The 22,808-nt window shown below is 52.1% G+C and overlaps 1 protein-coding gene across 5 annotated transcripts in view; it reads right to left on the bottom strand.

Moving 5' to 3' along the window:
* PAX5 (paired box 5) overlaps positions 1 to 22,808 on the bottom strand; it is a 200,740-nt gene that overhangs the window by 14,847 nt on the left and 163,085 nt on the right. For all 5 annotated transcript variants that reach the window (XM_033238078.1, XM_033238083.1, XM_033238079.1 and 2 more), the window contains one exon: positions 25 to 111. In XM_033238078.1, the coding sequence (XP_033093969.1) occupies positions 25 to 111 (87 nt within the window). The remainder of the gene's footprint in view (positions 1 to 24; positions 112 to 22,808) is intronic.

The following is a 22,808-nucleotide window of genomic DNA, read 5'->3' as shown; positions in this document are numbered from 1 at the left end:
CGCAGGGCCTCCGCCAGTACTCACCAAGCAGCCCCGGGTTGGGGAACCTCCAGGAGTCGTTGTACGAGGAATACTGAGGGTGGCTATAGGGACTCCCGGAAAACTCACTCCCTGTGTATGGTAAGTGGAGAGAGAAACAGGAAGCAAACGTCAAATCCAGTTCAGAAAAGGCTCTGGGTCCCAGCCAGCCCGGATACCAATGCCATTTGCCTCTTCTATGAACTTCAGGAACTTTTGTAACTAACAAAAGCAAGTTGGGTCCACATCCTTATGGAGTGGGCAGCTGTCACTGGCATTATCTGTATTTCCCCTTCCTTATCAGTGGGAGTGAACAGCAGACTCTCACATGTGTACCATGGAACTCCCATGTTGTTCCATGGCCCCATTGGCCAGATGTTCCTTGGGGCCATTGGCCCATTTTACATATGAGAAGGCTGATGCTCAGGTCGTCTCACAAAATGGTCTTGATATGCCTTGCTAACTTCAAGGCTGCAGACTGCTTGGTTCTCATTCCCGAGTGAAGCCAATCCAGGACCTCAGGATGGGCTCAGTTCTACCCCCCACCTGCTCCTGAGTGGCTCTGGACAGAGAACCCAAAGGTAACCTCAACCCTAGCCTGGCCCTCTGTGCTGTGAAGGCAGGGGTGCCTGTCCCTGGGGCCTCAGTCTTGTCAGGAAGATGAGACTTGGGTAGAGGGTGGGCACCAGCTGAGCCCTAACTGGCATGCTTTGTCAGACCTCCAGCCACGGGCAACCAGGTTCCAGAGGGCCTCCAGGCCCTCTGCCTGGAGGAGGCAGACAGAACTGTACTGAAACGACTGTGGTGAAATGAAACGACAAGCCAAAGGGCTAGGGGAGCACAGAAGAGGGAGTGGTTGGGGCCTTTTGGGCACTGGGGAGGGGCAGCTGTTGGCAGCTGTGGGCGTGCTTGGGCAGGAGCTGTGAGGTGTGCCAGGGTGTGAAGAGCATTGTGGGGCAGGTGGCACTTGAGCATGGTTCACTCTGGCCAGGTGCTCAGGGAGCAGTGAGGCCTGCCTCTGGCACTTCTCTGGACTCTGGGTGCCGGTTCCAGGAGAGCCTCTTTACTACTGGCTAGGTCACTAGGAGGAGAGCTCACAATTCTGTCCCTTACCACCTTGCTGCCTTGGTCTTATAGCCGGTAGGGCCTGTCTGTCCTTCCCCCATGGCTAGGGGCTCCCAGAGAGTAGACTTCAGCCTGAACTCATTACCAGGTGCCCAGTACCCGGCAGAGTGTATTCAGTAGAGGCCCTGGAACAGGGCATGGAAAGCTGGCTACTGCTGGGTACAGAGCATGGCAGCCCTTCCCTGCTGGATGTGACAGGACTTACATAGCCCCATAAGCCCACCTGCAGCCCAAGCCTGCCTCCACCATCCCCTACAAGGATGCTTGCAAAGGGCCGAAGGGTGAGAGATTCCGGAAGGGGCCAGCCAGAACCCGGGACCAAGAGCCAAGAACCTGCTCTCTCCCCTGCAACCCAAGCCTAGAGATGGGCCCCTGGGGCTCTGCCAGGTGGGGCAGGAATAATGAAGCAGGAATGAGGGTCCAGCCGTTCCCACTCCCTAGGTCTAGCTGGCTTCCCCTGCACCTCACAACCACAGGCAGAGTGTGTCCACACACACACGCTCGTGCTCCTCCTTGGGCCTCTCTGGGGGCCACTCCCAGCCTGACAGGTTGAGCCTTCCAATTCTCTGTTTTTTATGCCTCAGTGGTCAGGGTGTCAGGTTCCGGCATGCAGAGGGAAAGCCCGGTGACAGTGGGCCGCAGCCGCCTGGTCCCGGCATATCCATCAGCGCCACGCAGCCTCCTCCTCCTCAGGGGCCGGTGGGGGAGTAGAGAGACAGCGTAGCCTGGAGGACAGGGACAGCACCCTCCCCTTGGGGCTCTGGGCACCCGTGGAGCTGCCCTATCAGAGGCACTTCTTGACAGTGCCGAGCCCAGGGCATTGGGCTACTGTGGCAAAGGCCACCTCTGCATCTTTGTTTAGCGTCGCCTCTGCTGCCTGGCCCAGCTCCAAGGCCACTTCTTCCAGGAAGCCTCCCAGATCTCCAGCCCCACAAAGTGCAAGTCTCAGGTCCATCTGGCTGGAGTTAGTTCACTGTGGACATGTTATCCATCCCTAGATTGGCTTTGGCTCCTGCAAAGGGCCACAAACAGCTCCCAATTCCTTCACAGAATGTACCTAAGTCAGTGTCACCCATGATCCTTGACCGTGTCTCCACCTTCCTGGCCTTACAGTGGTGAGTGTAGAGGTCCTTGGATACCTCTTCCTCTGGGAAGCCCCTCTCCCACCCCTCCTCAGCCGGCCCCAGTCTCCCGTGTGGTTCTGCAGCACTGGCTTTGCCCTGATCTACAGAGGAGTCCGTTGTGCGTGGGCGTGCTTGGCCCTGCAGGTCCGTTGGATTCCTCTCTGCACCTGTGTGCCACCCTCACCCCAGCTTGATGCCCAGTCCACAGCAGACAATGGGTGTCTGAACAATCCCTGGTTGCTCACCAGCTTTCTGCAGCACGGGGAAGCCTTCCCTGATCACTGTTTTTAAAAGGGAAGCTCCTTCCACCCATCTCTCTTTCCTGCTTTTTTTTCCTCCATAGAGCTGATCACAATCCAGCCTGTCTTGTTTATCCTTCATCTTATTCTAATCTGCCTCTTCCACTAGGATGTAAGCTCCATGGGGGCAGGGAGTTTTGTCTGTTCACGTCTTGATCCCAACCTCTAGCATAGTGCCTGGCCTCTAGTAGGCAGGAATAATTATTTATTGAATGAATGAATGAATGAATGAAGACTTCTAGGTCAATCAGGCACATGCTTCCAGAGCAGACTCTCTAACTCAGGCGATGGCTCTCACTACTTCCGTTATTAGTACCCGTAGCCAGGGGTGTGTTGGATACCTGCTATGTGCCAGGATCCAAATAAATTTCTCCTATTCCATTGCCCACCACATCATACTGCCGCTTGGTGGGAGAAATGAGCCCACCAGGGACTGGCTTGCCTGGTGTGCTAAGAGTGGTAGTGTGGTGGGCATCCCCAACATGGGGCCCCTGCCCTGTGAGAGCAATACACTCTGGGTAAGGGGTGTTTGACCATGTACAGGTCATGAGACTGACCTAGAGGCTGGTTCAGCCACCTGCTAGGGACTCTGGGATGGTGTCTGATTATCTGAAGTGCCACATAGGAAGCTGTCTGAGTGTAGGGAGCCCTCACCCCATGAGATACGGAGAAGCCAGGTCCTCAGTCACCAGTCCAGAGAAGGCCTGGGAACACTTTCTGGGAGTAGAAGGGACCATGTGAACCGGGCCTTGAAGGGTGGGTAGGACTTTGATGGCAGAGAGAAGCAGGCATTCCAGGCACAAGCAAAGGTCTGGCAGTGGGGCTGGGCAGAACGTGGCCCCTGAATGGCCAGGTCTCCCGTGAGACCCCAGCAGAGGCAGCTGCAGGGCAGAGCAGGTGTGGGGCAGGAGTGTAATGCTTTTCTCCCATTAGGGCTGGGATCAGCCAAGGCTTCAGACTGGTGAGTGCCGGAATCTGGAGGACAGACTGGAGGAGGACACGCTGCAGTCAGGGGGCCCCTCCAGGTGGCTGCGGCCACGGTCTAAGCAAGCGGGACTGGACCTGAAAGATGACACAGCAGTGGCATCCTTAGGCACAAAATGATGTTCCTCATGTGCAGGAAGGACGTTCTCGGGGAAGGAAATGAGAGCCTCCAGAGGTGCAGCCAGCAGGCCCAGGACAAAGATCCCACAATGAACCCCTTTCAGATGACTGTGCCCAGCACAAGGGACACCATGGGCCCTTCACCTCCTCCTAACTGACCCACGCTTTTGGTGTCTCTCAAAAATACTAAAGTGGCTGAAGAATGTCCCGAGAAGCCTGAGCCTGAGATGATGGTGGGAAAGTGAGTCTCCACCTGGAAATGGGGCAGAAATCTTAAGGAGAACATAGGATTTTCCCACTAGGTGGCAAATGAGGGTTTGAATCAATTTTGTCCTGATTTCAAGGTGCCAGGTGATGCCGGCCAGCTGTTGGGATTATTGGAATCAGAGAAAGGCGTCGTGGGGCCAGAGGAGGCAACTGCATGAGCAAAGGCAGGGAGGAGGGGCGGGCAGATGGCCCACGATGGGATTCCAGGGCACCCGGGCTGATCCCCTTCTCCAGATGCTGCTGACAGAACTGAGAACAGAGGGCTGGTCCCCTTCTAGGCCATGCTCCAGGCCACACCCAAGGTGTGCTCTGCTCTTGCCCAGAGCTGCCCATGCTGGAGGAGAAGACAGAAAATGGCCCTTGAAGTCACACAGACCCAAGATCCAGTCCGGGCTCTTCCTCTGCCAAGCTGTGTGGCTCTGGGCACATGCATTCACCTGTTGAGTTTGTTTCTTCATCTATAAAACGGAGGGAAGGAAGATCCCTACTTCTTAGGGCTTATGGAGAAGATCAACTGACTTCAGGTTTGCAGATGCTCTTTGCAAACCCCTGTGTGGTGGGAACTAGGTACCTTCTCTCATTGATCGGAGAGAAAACAAACGTAGAAATTCTGCCCCCACCCAAGCCCTCTGATCCCAGCTCCTCCCCCTACCCCTTCACCCTTTGATCCTGAGCGGGTGAGAAGAGGAAACCCAGTGACAGAAAGAAATACAGAGCTGTGGAAGTGTCAGAACAGGAAAGGATTGGCGAGATCGACACACTCAACACACCCTTGTGTTGCAGATTGGGAAACTGAGTCTCAGAAAGGAGAAGGGACTTGGCAGAGGCCCAGCACATGCAGTCCCTCAGAGGATGGGAAGACAGGAGGGGTGGGCTGCGTGGGAACTGTCTGATGGTGGCCTTCGGAGAAAAAAAATGAAGGCGAGACTAGAAACAGAACGCTGGCAGTCAAGGAGCAGTTCCAAGGCCATGGCGCCTCATCCTCACAGTAATCCCGATGAGGAGGACACGGAGCAGAGGAGCCCAGGCTGGGGCAGAAGGAATGTGGCTTCCCACTGGGCAACTCAAGGCTGACAGTCACTCCCTGCATTCGCCTAACCCCGAGCAATGCACTTCTTCCTCCTTTCATGCAACAAATTCATCTTATGTTGAACCTCACCAACCTGTGCCATCACTTGTAGTCACAGACGATCAGGCCTGGGATGAACTTTAGAGATACGTTCCCTCAACCTTTCTATCCCCAGGGTCTTTTAGCCAGTCAGGAACAGAGCAGGGCCTGGGACCCTGGCTTGTATTCCCAGACCCCAGGGATCCCACCATCCCAAGGGACACCTTGTTGAGCTGGGCCAGCAGGAGAAAGGGAAATCTTCTCATCACACCCTTCTTCACCGCTGATGTATTTGAAATTTTCCAAACATACAGCAAAGTTGAAAGAATGTTATAGTGAATACCTATGTAGCCACCACCTAACTCTACCACCAATATTTTCTTATGCTTGCTTGTCATATAGATCCCCAACCCTCTAGCCTTTCCTTCATCTTAATGTGTATTTCATTTCCCAGTAAATGCAAACATCAGTACACTGTCCCCTAAGTACTTCAGCATGCATATAATTAACTGAAGTTCATTATTTGTTTACAAGTTTTTTCTTTGGATATAAAATTTACACATAATGAAACACACAAATCTTAAACGTGCTATTGCTGTGTTTTGACAAATGCATAGACCTGTGTGACCCAAACCCTTACCAAGATATATTAATAGAACGTTGTCATCAGCACAGAGAGAAAATTCTGTCAATACTGAAGAAGGGGGCCTATTGACCAACCGAACACCCAGCTCTCTAGGGATGTAACTGAGTCATCCCCCCATGAACACAGAGCTCTGAGGTCAGCACTGACAGCCCCAAACCCCGATGAGTGAAAGGGCCCCCAACCTGCAAATTCAAAGTTCCTCCAAAGCCATTACACAGAACAAAGCTAGAACGTCTTTCCTTAAAGATGCAGAGAGAAAGCAGAGCCTTAAGAAATTTCAGATAAATGGTGGGTTTCCCCAGAACAGTATTGTCTTCCAAATATAGAAGATGTGACTGTAAAAACCAATGCACTAACTAGAGAACACTGATTAAAATAAAAAGCTTAAAAAGGGGTTATGATAAGATGCACTTAACGCAGCTGTCCTGGAGATTCCAGAGGCAGAAGCACCACCAGATTCAGAGGTGTTTCCAGCTTCCCCTTCGCTCAGAGCTCAGAGATGGCAAGGAAGTCAAAGTTTCCTAAAATTCTCAGAAGTGACAGGTAAACGGGCTCAGTATAGCTCTTAATTAACCCAAAACGACACCTGCCAGATGATGGGGATTTGCAGAGCGCACTGGGGGCCGACCCCGTCTGCAGATGGTGGGCTCCCACCTCTGCTCCAGACCTTGGCCGGCTCCAATTAGCATACGGAAAGTCTTTCAAAGTGACTTCGCAGCCAAGTTCTGTTTCTGAAGGATTCAAACTGGGCTTTGAGAGAAAATCTTTGCAGAGGAGAAGGAAGAAGAAACAATTGAAAAGGACCATGAAGTTTCTTCAGCTCCTCTCCACGGCTTTGCAGAACTGCATGAAGTGCATGGTGGCTCAGGGATCAGCGGGTACCTGGGATGTTGCGAGACCAAACTGTTGACGACCAGAGTGAGCGTAGGCATCACAAGCAGCCTCAGCCAGGCTTTCATGATACACATGGATGGATACTCCCGATATACACGTACACATGCTTATAATGTATATGTGTATGTATACATAATAATATATGTAATATGTATAATATACAGATGTATGTATGTTGGATGTGTACACACACACTGGATTCTGCAGCTGTGTCAAAGCCTCTCAGAGTGACCTTGAACAAGTCATTTTTCACCAAGTCTCAGTTTTCTCATCTGTAAAAGTGGTGTGTTTGGAAGAAATTGAAATAAGTGACCTCCAAGGGCTTTCAGCTCTCAGAAGCTGTCTTCACTGCACCCACGCCGAGCCTCATCCCCTCGCAGGCCAAGGCTTCTCACCGTCCCTCTCTCCACAGCAAGACCTTCCTGGGCTCCCAACAGGGAGATGAAAACCCGAGCTCAGTAAAGGTCAGCCCTGTCAGCCCCGACAACCGCGCATCGATCCATCGCTGGGAAAAACCTCTCTCCCACCAGCTCAGGTCAGCCTCGAAGGCCTTCAGAAAAACAGAGGTAAGAGAAAAACCAAGAGAGAGGGTGCGCATGAGGGGCAGAATGCGCAATGTGTCTCACTTCTGGTTCTCTCGAGAGCCGCAGACCCCACAGCTGGACAGCCGGCTGGGTGAGCCCCAGGGAGCCTGGCGCGGAGGCCAGGGCTCTGCTACCTGCCAGCTGTGCAGTGGCCAAGTGGCCTTTCTGGGCCTCAGTGTGGTCCTCTGTAAAGAAGAGGCTGTGGTGTCCCCTTCCTGTTGTCTACAACTACAAAAACCCAAATCCAAGGATCCTTTAGGGAATTCAGTGGACACAAACTCCACTGCTGTGTTGTGGTGCCTCTGCCACAGGGCACATGTCCAACTCCACCAGCTGGCCATGTGTCACAGGCAAGAGCTGGGGGCCTCGGGACACATGGGGCCAGGAGGAAACAATTGATGGGCTCCTGGTGTTTGAAGGGGGCAAGTGTCAGTAGCCACAGGTCTTCCATCTACCTAGATCTGTTGTCTTTGCCTCCAAGGCTGACCTTTCTTTCTGCAACCTGCCTGGCCCCTGCAGGCATTTCCATTTGAGATTCCTGGCTATGCTATGGCACATTTTGAACAACTCTGGTCCAAGTTTAATCCACTCTGCTGCTGTGGTCTTATTCCAAAATTCTGTCCTGTCCTGCCCTCATCTAAGCAAACAGTGGGCGCATACAAATGACCCCCTGAAGCCTCACTAGGGTGCAAGACAACACCTGATTTGTGTGCACGCATGAGGGGGAGGGGGTACTGCAGTGCCCTGTCCTGGGAGTGCCCACGGGTAGCACTTTGTGAAGATCAACACCCAAGACGCCTCCTGGTGGCAGTCAAGGCCCTCCCACTGCCTGCATCCCCCACGCCACCCCCGCCCGCCACAAGCCATATTCCAGGCCAACTGCACCACCAGTTGTTCTGCACACTTACTCCACGGGGCCATCTCCATCTCTCACGCTATTTCCTTCATCTGAAACACCACCTTGCTTCCCTTCCCCATGTCCAATTCTCCTATTTGTCAAGACCCAGTTCAAATACCACCACCTCCAGGAAGCCTTTCTGGATTAATCATCCCAGCTGAGAGCATTCCCCCACTGGTCCCTGAGTCCCCAGCCCTGGGTCTATCACTGCCATGTCCCAGGGCACACAGATTCAGGGCTGTTTGTGAACCTATCTTGCTTCCCCTGCTGTTGGGTCTGGATCCTCCTCAACGGCAGGAACCAAGGCTGACCATCTGTGACTGACAGGTCCCTGCGGCCCCACCCCCAGCACAGGGCCTTGCCCACAACACCAATGCAGACCGAGTGAGCACTAAGTGTGCCCAGCAGATGTTCCCTGAGCCAGGCCCTTTCAGAGAACAGAAAAGGTCATGGAATCTTTGAAAGATTCTCTAGAATCTCTAGAAAGAATTAGTGAAACACCAGTCCTGATCTTTGCTAGAAACATGGGGACAGAGAGACAGAGAAAGGGAATAAGACACATAGAAAAGAGAAGTGGGCCGTGTTTGCTGCAGGAACCACTGTGCAGGTCCCATGTGTGAAAACGGACACCGGTGCTCTCCTGAGTGGCTTAGCACTCACCCGCAGGCCTCAGTAGACCTCCCCTGCCACATAATGACAGCACTCAGTTCGGCTCACTTCAAAAGAGCACAAAAGTACCAGCTAAAATAAAAAGACACAACTTTTTTAAAGGGAGAAGCAAAAAAAAGAGCAGGACCAGACTGAAGCTGGGTTGCAAAGATAGGAAGGCTCTAGGTTTTTTCCTTGGCACCTTTTCTCTGCATCCATCTGGCCACTGGCAGATGCTTGATCTGGAAACCTGAAGAGTTTCTTAGAATGTCCAGAATGTTGCCAGAAGTCCCCATCCCAGGGCCTAAGCACCCAGCCCCAGGTTCTGCAGAGTTGAGTGGGAATAACGTTGAATTGCATTCCCAGGAAAATCCAACTCACGTATTCGTGATAAGTGTCAAATAAACTCACTAGGTTCTTGTGTGTCCAGCCTCAACTGGGTTTGTACAGGCAGTCATACACACTTTCCATGGTTCTACTTGGAGCAACTTCAGAGTTGGAATGAATGATTTAAAAGGTAGGGCATAGTAGAAAGTAACATTTCTCCCCAAGTTTCTAAAGTTCTTCACTGTCCTCTTATGCTAAATCTGGGGAAAACTTACCTTATACTTTGATTTGGGGACTATGTTTTACTTTTAGACCCATATGCTGGTGATGCTCTGTATTTTGGTAAATCCATTTAATTCAGCATCCACTGTGGTCCTACTCCATTCAGAGCTCAGAGCTAGGCCCCCAGTAGGGAATACTCAGTAAAATGCGCCTAGGCTTCAGTCCTCAGGGAACTCTCTGCATTAAAGGGGATTCTTAGATCCAAAACTAGACATTCGGGTGCCAGCAAAAGGCAAGGTGGATTCAGAAGCAGAGTAGAAATGGAAATTCATTCTAGATAGGGTATCCAGGAAGGCTTCCTGTAAGAAGTGGCTGCAATAAGGGCTTCAGAGGACATTCAAATGTTGTCATTTAGTGGCATTCAGTACTAAAATCTGTCCCATCACCTGCCAGCTCAGGCTGCATTGCTGAGTCAAAGTGTACTGCCTCTGTCCCCAGGGAAGGGAGCTCACTTTCTTCCAAGCAAGAGGCCAGTAAGCAGGACACACGCGGTGCTGACATGGAATGGGCCACAAAGACACGACTGTCCTTGCTTTCAACTCCCCAACAAGGCAGCTGAGAATGTAGGACACTGGCCGATAAACCCAAGACTCCTGACAACTCTGAACCACGTCACAGTTTTTGTAAATAATTGTAGAAAAGGGGGTGCTGATTTTCTGCACAAGCATTGAGGGCAGCAGTGGCTGCCACTCTGTGCTGGTGCTGGGAGGTGGTGGAAAGCCCCTGGGTGTGCAGCCAGTCAGTCCCGGCCAAAGCCCAGCAGCCACTTAGCTGGGCAGCTTCCAAGTAGTCTCCTGAATCTCTGAGCCTGAGTTCCTAATTTGCATTATGGTAATTACAACACTCACAGGACTAAATATTGATGCATTTCAAAGTCCTTTGTGAATTAACAAGTATTATACAAATGTGAGGGGCTGTTTGATACTCAGCTCAATCCTTGGCACATAGCACATGCTTTGTGTGTCTGTTGCAAAAACGGATACATTGGTACTTTCTTTTTTTTTTTTTTTTTAGCAAAAATTATATTTTAGTATGTTTTTCTGATATTTCAACAAATGCCTAAAATTCTTGATTGTAAGGAAAGCCTCAAACTAAGAGTCTGAGTCCCTGATCTTCTGTCTCTACCTGTCCCTTCCGGGTTCACTTAGCCTCAGTTTCCCCAAATGGACAACGGCAGGGTGGGAAACAGACAAGATTGGTTTCCAGTCTTTCTGCCTCTAAGGAATAGTTTTCCTCCCCCCAGTTTCTGCCCAAATGACTCTTTGCCTGCTTAAATTATGAATCCAACCCCATACCTTTTAAAAATGTTCTGTGAGGCGTTTTGTGTGTGTGGGCAAATAGATAATTTCCACAAGGCTGACTGGAAAGCTAAAATCAGTCCCCAGCCTCTATTACAGGCTCCCAGCCTCCAAAAATGGCCCAGCCCCCTCCAGCTTGGAGACCCTCGAACCTCCTGGCATATTCCCAAGGCCTTCAGGAACTCCTTTGCTCAGCCCAAAGCTGACTTACTTTCCTGTGACCGAGACCTTGGCCTGTCCCTCAGAGCAGCCAGGGGTCTTCACCTCCCCTGGCTTGGCTGGGCTCAGCGCTGAGGCCTGAATGTCCCGCCGCTGACTAATGAGACGGAGGGTGAAGGTGTCATACCTTGCTGGGAAGTCGCAGTGCTAGTCCCGACCTGCGCTGCCTGCCATCAAATTTTAATGCTTCTGCTGACATATTTATGGAATACTTCACCAAGTGTTTGCAAGGAGACCAGACAAGATTTACCTCCACAATTACCACCACAACACTCGGGCTTCGCTGTGTGCTGAGAACTCAGCAGCACACAGGCCCCGATTTCCCCCGCACCCCGAGGAACTCGCTCCATTCTGCACATTTTTCCTGCCCCCAGCAAGCCAGACCTGGGGCTAGAGGAGGCGGAGATGAATCAGACACGGTCCCTGCCCACGGAGAGCCCACAGTCTGCGGGAGGGGCAGGCGCGCACATAAATTACTTGCAACCCTGGGAGGCTGGGGCCAGTGCGCTGGTACAAGTACGAGAGGCAGGCCGGGCTGAAGTAGGGAAGGGAGAGTTATTTCTTCTAACAGAGTCAGGGTCAAGGAAGAAGCCAAAGACCCGGGCTGGGCCTCCCAGCTGCTTCGGCTCTCCTGGTCACTCCTCCGGCTGGAAAAGCTCCCAGGGCCTCTCCCTTCCTCCCCCTGCCAGCCTCAGGGTCTCAGTGACCCCTCTCCTTCCGTGTCTACACCCTACATTCATTCCTTTGGGGTTCTCTCTCTCGAGGCCGACTGAGAGTGGGATGTGCCCCCAACCCCTTCCCCGGCTCCTCACCCTTCCTCACTGTGTCCACAAATTCCTTTAAGTTTTACTGCTCTCCCACAGCAAAGCTGCCCTGAGGGGAGGTGGAGGCGGGCAGGAATAATGCAGTGACCCGGGCCAGTGGCTGTCAAGCCTTGCTACACATTAAGAATCATCTGGGGGCCAGGCACGGTGGCTCACACCCATAATCCCAGCACTTTGGGAGGCCGAGGCAGGCGGATCACGAGGTCAGGAGATCAAGACCATCCTGGTTAACACGGTGAAACCCCGCCTCTACTAAAAATACAAAAAAAAAAAAAAAAAAAAAAGCCAGGCGTGGTGGCGGGCACCTGTAGGCCTAGCTACTCGGGAGGCTGAGGCAGGAGAATGGTGTGAACCCGGGAGGCGCAGTTTGCAATGAGCTGAGATTGCACCAGTGCACTCCAGCCTGGGTGACAGAGTGAGACTCCGTCTCAAAAAAAAAAAAAAAAAAAAAAAGAATCATCTGGGGGCCCAGTGTATTGGCTCACACCTGTAATCCCAGCACTCTGGGAGGCTGAGGCGGGTGGATCACGAGGTCAGGAGTTCAAGACCAGCCTGACCAACATGATGAAACCGTATCTCTACTAAAAATACAAAAATTAGTCAGGCGTGGTGGCATGCGCCTGTAATTCCAGCTACTCAGGAAGTTGAGGGAGAAGAATCACTTGAACCTGGGAGGCAGAAGTTGCAGTGAGCTGAGATCGCACCACTGCACTCCAGCCTGGGTGACAGAGCAAGACTCTGTCTCAAAAAAGAAAAAAAAAAGAATCATCTGGGAAGCTTTAAAAATCCAGATGACCAGGCCACATCCCATACTAGTTCATAAAGAGCTTGGAATGAGGAGGGCAGATGGTAATATTTGTTGAAACTTCCAAGATGACGCCAATGTACAGCAAGTTTGAGAGGCAGGGGGCAGGCACTCGGTACTCAGTGTGCGACATGTTAGAAGACCAGCCTCCTGCATCCAACCTTAACTCTATAACCAGAATCTGCTCTGCGAGATGATCCCTGGTGATTTGGGTGCAATAAAGTTTGAGAAGCACTGATCCATATTAAAGAGTTTCCCTAGCATCCTCAGAGGCATGCTGGTGTCTAGTCCCCACGGCCTCTGAAATGGGGCCCCTAAGGAGACTGACTTCTAAGCAGGCAGCCACCATAAGCTAACCACTAAGAAGGGCTGCCTTCTGTGGGGGACTCCAGGCAGGCCACAGGGCAGCCACCACCATGACTCAGTGAGCCTGACAGGGCCATTCCAAGGAGGGAGCTGAATTAGGACGACCCTCACAGCTCCCAAGGCTGGACCAGGAGGCAGGAGCCCCATGCAGTCCTGTGCTGAGAAAGATCCATTTTTTTCTAGGAGATTTACGCTTTCATGTGTATCCCCTGTGACCAGCCTACACAGCTCTGCAGGGAGGAAGTCAGCAGGAGGGAAGGGGAGGGAAGAGGAGAGGAGGGGAGGGAAGAGGAGGGGAGAAAAAATATCTTGGCAGGCCAAGGAAAGAAAAGTGAAGAAACCACCTAAGAGGGCAAATGCAGGGCTCAGTGGGAGGGGTCCAGAGATGTCCTGAGGAGCCCCGGTGGCATCTGCCTTGATACCAGGCCCACTGCAGACAGTCGCAATTTCATCCATCCATTCATCTATCAGATATTGACTGAGGGCCCACTAGGTACCAGGCACTGAGGGTACAGCCCTGAACAAAGTAGACATCAGTCCCTGCCCTCATGGAGCTTATATTCCAGCGGTACAAACAAAACAGTAAACCAGACAAGTGAAAACAAAGCATCTGGCATGCTAGATAATGATGGATGCTAAAGAGAAAACATGAAGCAGGAGACAGAATAAGAAATGTTGGGAGGAGGTGGAATTTTAGATGGAATGACCGGAGATGACTCCACTGAAAAGGTGACTTTTGAAGAAAGAATGAAGGAAGCAAGAGTTCGCCATGTGAATATCTGTGGGAAGGGCCCTCCAAGCAGTAGGAACAGCAAGTGCAAAGGCTCTGAGGTAGGAGTGTGGGAGGTGTGTGGGTGGGACAGGCAGGAGGCCTGTGTGGCTGGAGAGAAACCAGGGTGGGGAGTGGGGAGAGGACACCAGGGAGGGAAGTGGGGAGGGGGAGACAGGTCAGGACTTTGGCCTCTACTCTGAGTGTGCACAGGAGGGACATGTCCTGACTCCGATTTTCACAGGCTTGCTGCAGCCGCGTTGTTGAGAAAAAAGGGTCATGGCCGGCAATGGGGAGACCAGGAAACAGGCTGTTGCAAGGATTTACTGTAAGACTGACCTTCCCACTGAGTGGACACCTCTGGCCCTTTCGGTCCTAATGCCACAAGACTGGGAAGGGTCAGACCATGTGGCTATGCAAGCAGAGGGTCAGCTGGCCAAAGCCAAGGGCAGATGTGTGGCGCCAGGTATGTGGGGGCAGCTGGTGGAGGGAAGGCACACTGGATTCTAGTCCTGGCTCTGCATGACCTTGGGCCAGCCCCTTCCTCTCGCTAAGCCTGTTACAAAAGCCATAAAAATGGGTTCCTAAGGGGTTGTGGTGAGGATTCTATGAGAGGATGTGAGTGGAAACTCTGGGTAAACTGAGGAGGGGTGTGGGTGCAGAGTCCTCTCTGGCCACACACCAGGAATGCAGGAGGACGATGCATCCCGATTCTCCACTAGGGGGAGCCTGGGCAATTCTCCCTCCCTCAGCAATGAACTTCCAAGACAGCAGTTCGACCTCCCTCATTTCAGAAGTCCCCAGCCCCGCGTTCTGGGGTGGGAATAGATGTGCCCCTGAGCAGTCTTCATGCTGCCTGAGATCCTGTGGTTGGCAGGACATGTTCTCTCCAAAAGATGTTCCACACAGCCCAACAGCAGCGATTTGAGAGGCTGGCACGTGGATCCATCATGCCATGACCCCCAATAAACAAACCAAAAAGAAGATGTAAAGGAAAAGCAACACAGGAAAGAGAAGCCACCCCTGGCTGGAGGCGTTTGGTCTGAAGCAGGCAGGTGGGCGGCTTTGGGTTCAGCCCTGCCCAGGTTTGTATGCCTGTTTCCTGTCTTGGCCCACAAGTTCTTTAAGGTGGCTCCTCACATGTTCACTAGGCATCTGCCCTGTGCCAGTCTGTATGCTGGCAGTGGGTAGTCCTGTGATGCAGCAGAAACTCAGGCTCATGAGCTTCCACCTACTCTTACGGTCTCTTTCACCTCTCCATTTATCTGAAGGTTAAAAAGGCCCAATAAGTGCCCTTAAAACAGACCAAGGGGGCAGGCAGGGCAGGCATGCAGGGAAGGGAGGGTTGTTCATTGCACCAGAGTCACCAGCTGACTGGACAAGTGTGGACTGAGGTCCAGCCTGCTCTACAGTCACCAAACCCTAAGTCCTGGTGTGGGGCTTCATCTGCTCAAGAGAAGGAAGGGAAAAGGTGCTGAGAAACAGCCTGGGGACAGCCCAGGGGAAACTTTACCACAAACCCTATTACATGACTTCTCCCTCCTGCGGTAGCTGCTTCACGCTGCTGTCATTGATCAGGAGAAGACCGTAAGGATAAGTACAATGGATCTTCAAAGACAGGCCCACCTGGGCCTACCTGGGTTCTTTTCTTTCAATCTGCATTTATTTTATTCTTTTATTTTTTAGAGACAGGGTCTCATTCTGTTGCCCAGGCTGGAGTGCAGTGGCACCAGCATAGCTCACTGCAGCCTCAAACTCCTGGTCTCACACGAGCCTCCCGCCTCGGCCTCCCCAAGCACTGGGATTACAGGTGTGAGCCACTGTGTCTGGCCTCAACCTACATTTATTTGGTGTCAGTGATGTGCCAGGTACTCTAAGAGGCACAAATCATCTGTCAGGTGATATCATCATGCCTTTCACCGATGCAGAAGCCGAGGCCCAGCACAGTTCAGGAACGTGCTCTAGGGCACATTGCCAGGCAGAGGCAGGCTCCAGCTCTCAGGCCCCTGCGTTTTCTCTTGTTAAAAGGGCTCTAGAACCAGTGAGTCTACTAGGCTCTATCCTGGTACTATCACTTGGGCAAGTTACTCTGTCCAAGCTGATGCTTCTGCTTCCTACTCTGTGAAATGGGATAACATCAATAGCAGCCTGGTGGGAGCATTGCAAAAAACAGGCAGGTCGGGGAATGAAAGGCAGTTAGTGCAGGACTGGCATATAGAAGTGCTCAGTAGGAGCTGGGTGCAGTGGCTCACGCCTCCAATCTTAGCACTTTGGGAGGCCAAGGTGGGCGGATCAGGAGGCCAGCAGTTCGAGACCAGCCTGGCCAACATGGTGAAACCCCGTCTCTACTAAAAATACAAAAATTAGCCGGGCATGGTGGCATGCACCTGTAGTCCCAGTTACTGGGGAGAGTGAGGCAGAAGCATCGCTTGAACCCACAAAGCAGAAGTTGCAGTGAGCTGAGATTGCACCACTATATTCCAGCCTGGGTATCAGAGTGAGACTCCGTCCACCTGCCTCCCCCCAGAAAATAAATAACAGTGCTCAGTAGGTGTCAGCTACTGCTACACAGGAGCCCTGGGAAAAAGACCATACAAATGCAGGCTGAGGTCCATAGAAAGGTGACTTCCCTCTAAGGCTGGTAAACCGGGCCGGGCGCGGTGGCTCAAGCCTGTAATCCCAGCACTTTGGGAGGCCGAGACGGGCGGATCACGAGGTCAGGAGATCGAGACCATCCTGGCTAACACGGTGAAACCCCGTCTCTACTAAAAATACAAAAACTAGCCGGGCGAGGTGGCGGGCGCCTGTAGTCCCAGCTACTCGGGAGGCTGAGGCAGGAGAATGGCGTGAACCTGGGAGACGGAGCTTGCAGTGAGCTGAGATCCGGCCACCGCACTCCAGTCCAGGCGACAGAGCAAGACTCCGCCTCAAAAAAAAAAAAAAAAAAAAAAAAAAAAAAAAAAAAAAAAAAGGCTGGTAAACCTATAGGCAGGACTACGGCCAGGGGTGCTGAGTTCTGGTTCATGCAGCTTCTCAACTTCCCTAATTCTCCACTAGAGCCAGAGGAGTTCCAGGAGTGGACCTGGACAGAGATGGTCCAGGTATGGGGCAGGGCGAGGAGGGATGTGTTATCAGGACTGGAAGACAAAGAGTGAGGAGCAGGGCAGGACTTGAACTTGATCCTTGTGGATGTGCAGGTGGGAGGATCCCTGTGCCCCAGCCGGACCCTGAGTCAGGGGACCCCAACTCCACCCTCACCTGCCCCCATCGGCCCAGGCCAGCTAAGGCTGATGGGCCTGAGCGTGGGCCAGCCTCCCCCACCAGCCCACCTGCCTGCCCGCCTCCTCCGGCCCGGCCGGCATGGTGGCAGGCCCTGCCTGTTCCCCTGGGAGCCTGCCGCCAGGCCTGATGGCGCTGACGGAGGGAGGGAGGCCGCCAAGCTGTCAGTCTGGAGGTGCCCCTCAGAGCCCCTCCTGGCTGGAGCTAGGAGGGTGGGCCGGCGCCGGAGCCGGGCTGTCAGGGCCTTCACAGAGACGAGGCCGGAGAGGCGCTGCCTGACAGCTCGCCCACCGAATTAGGACCATTTGCATGCTAATTTCCAGCGCTCTAACGGGCTGGCAGGCGGGCTGGGGTGTGGAGAGTGTACAGAGAGAGGCACCACGGCCTCCCCGCCCGCGATGGAACAATGCTTGACTGATCTAGCTGCGTTAACGAGCAAATTATGGTAATTTTGTTATTACAAATGCATAGAAATTTCCAAAGCAGGCAGTCATTCAGGGCAGCTCCCTGCTCCTCCCCACTCCTAAATACGGAGCCCCCTATTTGCACACACGGGCCAGGCACCCACTTCAGAGACCAAGATTTCCAGGTGCTTCCCTCAGTTCTCCCAGGGAGGCCCAGGGTGAGCCCTGCCAGAGCACCCATCAGGTCAGCAACCCTCAGCTCCTGAGTTCCCCACACTTGCCCTCTTGTCCCCCAGTAGTCTCTGCCTAGCCCCTGGGCTTAGCAACCCTGCAGAACCTCCACATGCAAGCTGGGTTCTTTCCATCTGAGCAGGTAGCATGGGCGATTCTCCTAGGTCCTGAGAAATTCATTCAGTCATTTCTGTGCCCATTCTTTGGACTAGGCCCAGCACCCAGGAGGGACTCAGGGATTGTCTGATGAATGAATAAGTGAATGAAGGAAGGGGGCGGGAAGGGAAGAGAGGAGGGAAGGTAGGGGGAGAGGCTGGGGAGAGAGAGAGAGAAGGAAGAAATGGAGGAAGACCAGAAAAGACCTGCAAATGAAGATAATCAAGACCCCACACAGCCAGCCCACTGGTGGTATAATTAATCCAGGACTTCAACAGAGGAGTTTATTTGCCAACTAGTAACCCCTCCCAGTATTTATAATTGTCCACTGTCAAAATCACAATTGGTCCCAGTTTTGCTGGTAGTCTTCTTTTGATTAAAAGTATGTTTTTGGAAGCCTGCTCTGGAAGGCATCCAGACAGGAGCTGTTTCCAAAAAAGTGAGCTCCCAGCTCCCAGCAGTGAAGCGTGGGTCGCTCCAGGAGCAGAGCTGGGCACAAAGGACGGCTCAGGGGTGCCACGCTGTGAAAAGCAAGTATGCTCATTCTCAGGCAGGTGGGGTGGGCCTGCGTCCACTCCTGCCCCACCGGGCACCACTGGCAGTCCTCCTGTTTTATGGCAGGGATTTCAGGTTGGGGCTGATGTTACTGAAAGGTCACGAAGCTGCCTCAAATGCATTTTGGAAGTCAGTGGGGAATAAATAATCAATTATGGAGGAAACCAGCAGCCAGGAAGGTCTGCTCCTGGTGGCTGAGGAAGCACGAGCGGGCTGGGCCTCACCAGGGAGCATTCGAGGGAAAGGCCTAAATAGAAGCCAAGACTTCAGAACCTCAGCTGGGGTCGTGGTCAGATTTTTCTATTTGTCTGATTTTCTAACTGGGTCACAACTTCCAGAGGGAAACTGAACCCAGGAACAGAAAGCAATCACTTCTTTGTGTCTGGCTACCTGACTCTGGGTGGGGGAGCTGCGGCCCCGGTGTGCCTGCATGTCTCAGACCAACCTCGGCCAGGCCTGGGGAGCCCACCATTGCCTGGATCCACTCAGGCACAGAAGCCTGAGACCCTGAGAGAAGATGTTTTTATAGCTGGCCAGGTCCCAGGACCTGGGAGAGGATCTGGGTTCAGGAAGAGCACAGTAAAAGTTGGGGTAAAGTGGGGGTATTGATTTGGGTTGCTGTAGAAGCCAAGGCATCCAGGAACTATCCTTTTTATATCAGTTCTGCACAAGGATAGGAGACAAAATTGCTTCTTTTTTATTGCTTCGGTGAGGAACTGAGGGGGGGTGGGGACAATAGGGCAGAAAGAGAGCCACCCGGCTCTCCCTCTGACTTGCCATGTGACTTTGAACAAGTCCTTTCCTCGCCCTCATCTGCACAGCCCTGGGTTGATTTCTAAGGTTGAGTCCAGCCCTGTCCATCAGTGATGGATGAAAAAGCAGCTATGGAACACACAACGGCCTCTCCAGTCCTCTCTGAGGTGGGGTTAGAACACATTCCACGCAGGCACAGCCCAATCTATGCGGGGCTAACAGCCTTCAAAGCTTCTCCTGCAGAGAAGATTTCTCCAAAGCCAAAGGCAAGGCCCTCAGCTAGGACCTCTGTTGAATCAGTGTCTTTGCTGCTGCCCGCAATGTCCAGCTCTACAGCCCACAAAAGGTCCTGAATGGGGTGGTGGGTGGGACATGGCTGGTCTCCTGCTTCCCAAGACTAGATTCCAATTTCTTTGCATTTATTTTTCCAAATGTGTCTGGCTCGTTCCTGGGGAGTTCTTCTCTTCCCAGGAACCCCATACCCACAGTGCCCATGGAAGAGCTTTCATTCACAAAACTCCCGTGCAGAGTTCTAAGGGCTATGTGAAACTGCTTCAACCCGACTCCTCGGTACACACCTGGTGTCCCCGCGTAGACCGGCTCGTGACACACCCTTCTTTTGCGTCACACCATGAAAGCAATTTCTGGGCTGTAACACAGTGTTTCTAAGAGTCACACTCCAAATTGGCAAAGTCCTTCCCTTGTCATTTAGACTGAACCACTTGCTAGCAAACCACTTAAGCCTCAGTTTTCACCTCTGTAAAAGGGGCTACCGTGAGGCTCCGCTGCAATTACACGCGAAAGGGGCTCGTGAATAGCAAAGCTCTGTCCAGATGGGGGTTCGTCTTCTTAACATCATTGTCAACAAGACCTCACGATGGCCACAGCGGTCAGAAACTCTGCCCTGGCAGGACAATGCCCAAGTCATTTTTGGCCTGGCCTTGCTCTTCAGGCGAAGGGTATTATGGTAACACAGTTGTCATTTCACATTTTTCTTTCCTCCCTCTTTTATCTCTCATTCTCTTTTCCACTCCTTCCCTCTTCCTTTCTCTCTTTCTTTCAACCCTGGATTTAAGTCTTCCTGTTTCGGGCCCTTTATTTGTGCCCGTTGCACATAGACTCCTTATAAAGAAAATTCATTTGTTCAGGGTCACCGCATGGTTTTTCATTAAAAACAAATTACCCGCATTCAGGGAGGACATCTGGGCTTCACGGGTCCCATTAATGACTATATTTCCAGCCTCCCCAGCCCGGTTGGGCTCCCCTCGCCTGTCACCCCGCGTTCCTGGCCCCGGGAGGACAATGAGAGTGACAGTCAAGTGAAAGGGAAAACATGAGGGATGAGGGCGAGAGGCGAGTCCCCCGAGAGGGGAAGGAGGGAAAAGTGAAAAAAATAAATAACTCAAACAGAGGGTAACAAGGGCTATTGTCTCAGCATCTTCCTGTGAGAAGCCAGAGCAAATATTGGAAGAAGGACTGGGGGCGTTTCAGTGGCGCTCAAGCCCTGTTTAATTACACAGTCGGACCCTAACTTGCCCTGGACTCTGGACCGGGCGAGACAGGGAGGGGCATGTGCTGTATTCAGATAAATGCCACCCACAGCTACTGAGCACCTACTGTAGGCAGCACCTACTGCAGTCAGGGCCAGGGTCTGAGAGGAATTTCAGGCAGCCCTGACCTCAGAAGCAGCCAGGAGATGGGCGCACGGGGTCTCTACGGCAGTGCCCTGGGGGTGCACACAGTGGGGAGATGAGGGACTGCGGTGGGGGGCTTCCTGTAAGAGACAGCCTTTAATTTGGGTCTAGGAGCATATGTCAAGCACAGACAGGTGAGAATGGGGAGGGGGAAAGGGATATACCAGAATTCCAAGGGTGAGCTCCCTAACGTTAATCCCAGCGGGAAGAGCTCTTCCTGGGCCATAAAAGAACTCGAGTGAGGAAGGCCACCCATGTCAGTGAGGGAGCACCTTCCCCGGCCCCAGAGCCCATAGATAGTCTCCATTTCCTCAGTCTCCATGGACACCAGGGGCTCAGAGACCCTAAGTTCCAGGCTCCAAGCCCAGCTGCTCCCTGACTGGCCGTATATCCCTGGCAATGTAACACCACCTCCCTGAACCGAGTCAGCTTGCCTCCAAGATGGATATGCATACTCCAACCTCACAACATGCTTTCAAATGGCAACTGGGGCTAACAGCTGTGTGTCCCTTGACAACTCTAAAGCACCATGCAGATTGGGGGTGGGGAAGCATGGGGCTTGTTGGTAGAATGAGCTTATGGGCATGGATGGTTTGGCCTCATTTGAGAACGCTCTCCTTTTGGAAGGTAGGAGCCAAGCTCCACTGGCTCTCACTACCCCGAGGGCTTCGGACACTGCCAGATGTTCTCTGGATAGGAGTATCCCAGGTAGAGTGACCCTGAGGGTTAGAGGCAGCGGTTGGTCCAGATGAAGACTGACAGCTGTCAGGGCCTTGGAGACAGGGGCTGCAGATCTCAGCAAGTCAAAGGGAGTCAAACTCTGACAGCCCCAGTAGATTAAAGCTGGGTTTCGGAAAGAGTGCAGTTAAGTACAGGAGCAAAGCACATCTCAGAACCTTTGTCTTCATCGTCCCTGCCCCGCCTGAAACACTCATCTTCTCCCTCCTCACTCCACCTCCCACTGGCTAACATATGTTTCTCTCTCAACAATAAACCTGAAAATTGTCTCTTCCTAGATTCCTCCCCTGCACTAAGGGCAGCACCGCGGGTGACTTGGAAAGCTTTAGCTGTGCCCCTATTCTTTGATGTGCTTTCTCAAGCTCAGCAAAACTCTCTGCAAAAGCACCTTCAGACATGCCTCCCACCCAGCCCTACTATACACAGATTCCAAGCCCCTCTATGTCTAACATCCCCAGTCTAGGCTTGATCCCCCTTTTCTGTGTTCCCAGAGTCCCTGGGCTTGCCTGTTACCACAACTGGCCCCCATAGTCCCTCACAAATTTGCCTGACAAGGGTCATGGCTTTTGATCTTGTATCCTTAGGCTAATGCCCGGCACATGTAGATGCTCAATACATGTTGGAAGGGAGAAGGAAAGGAAGGAAGTAATAGTGGATGGAAGGATGGATAAATAGATGGATGGATGGATAAGTAGATGGATGGATGGATGGATAAACGGATGGATGGATGGATGGATGGATAAACAGATGGATGGATGGATGGATAAACGGATGGATGGATGGATGGATGGATGGATGGATGGATGGACGGATGGATAAATGGATGGATGGATGGATGAATGAACAGATGGATGGATGGATAAATGGATGGATGGATGAACAGATGGATGGATGGATGGATGGATAAATGGATGGATGGATGGATAAATGGGTGGATGGATGGATAAATGGATGGATGGATGGATGGATAAATGGATGGATGGATGGATGGACGGATGGATAGATGAATGGATGGATAAATGGATGGATGGATGGATGGATGGATGGCCATTGCAACTTGATCAGCTCAAGGCCCCACAATTATTTATTATGTTCAATACATTTCAATAGGCTCTCTCCCAAGCCCTTTCTTCTAGGACACGGAGGCCCCTCTCCATTCTTCCCCATAGCACATCATGCATTAAATGCACTATAATAATGATACTTTTCACTCTAAAAACACAAAAAGCTTATTTTTATAATTTTACTTTTAAAATTATTTGGCCACAAGTAATCTAATTGATGATTAGCTACAAATTCTCAGCAATTGAGGCATAAACTTAGAAATTCTTTTAAAGCAACAAAATCTAATCTAAAAATGGTTTTTAAATGTAATGAAATTTTTGTAAGCCCT

This window comes from Trachypithecus francoisi, unplaced genomic scaffold (genome assembly GCF_009764315.1).
Source record: "Trachypithecus francoisi isolate TF-2019V2 unplaced genomic scaffold, Tfra_2.0 Lachesis_group16, whole genome shotgun sequence".
Taxonomy (NCBI): Eukaryota; Metazoa; Chordata; class Mammalia; order Primates; family Cercopithecidae; genus Trachypithecus; species Trachypithecus francoisi.
The sequence above is the reverse complement of the archived record's forward strand: the minus strand, read 5'-3'. Positions and strand labels throughout refer to the sequence as shown.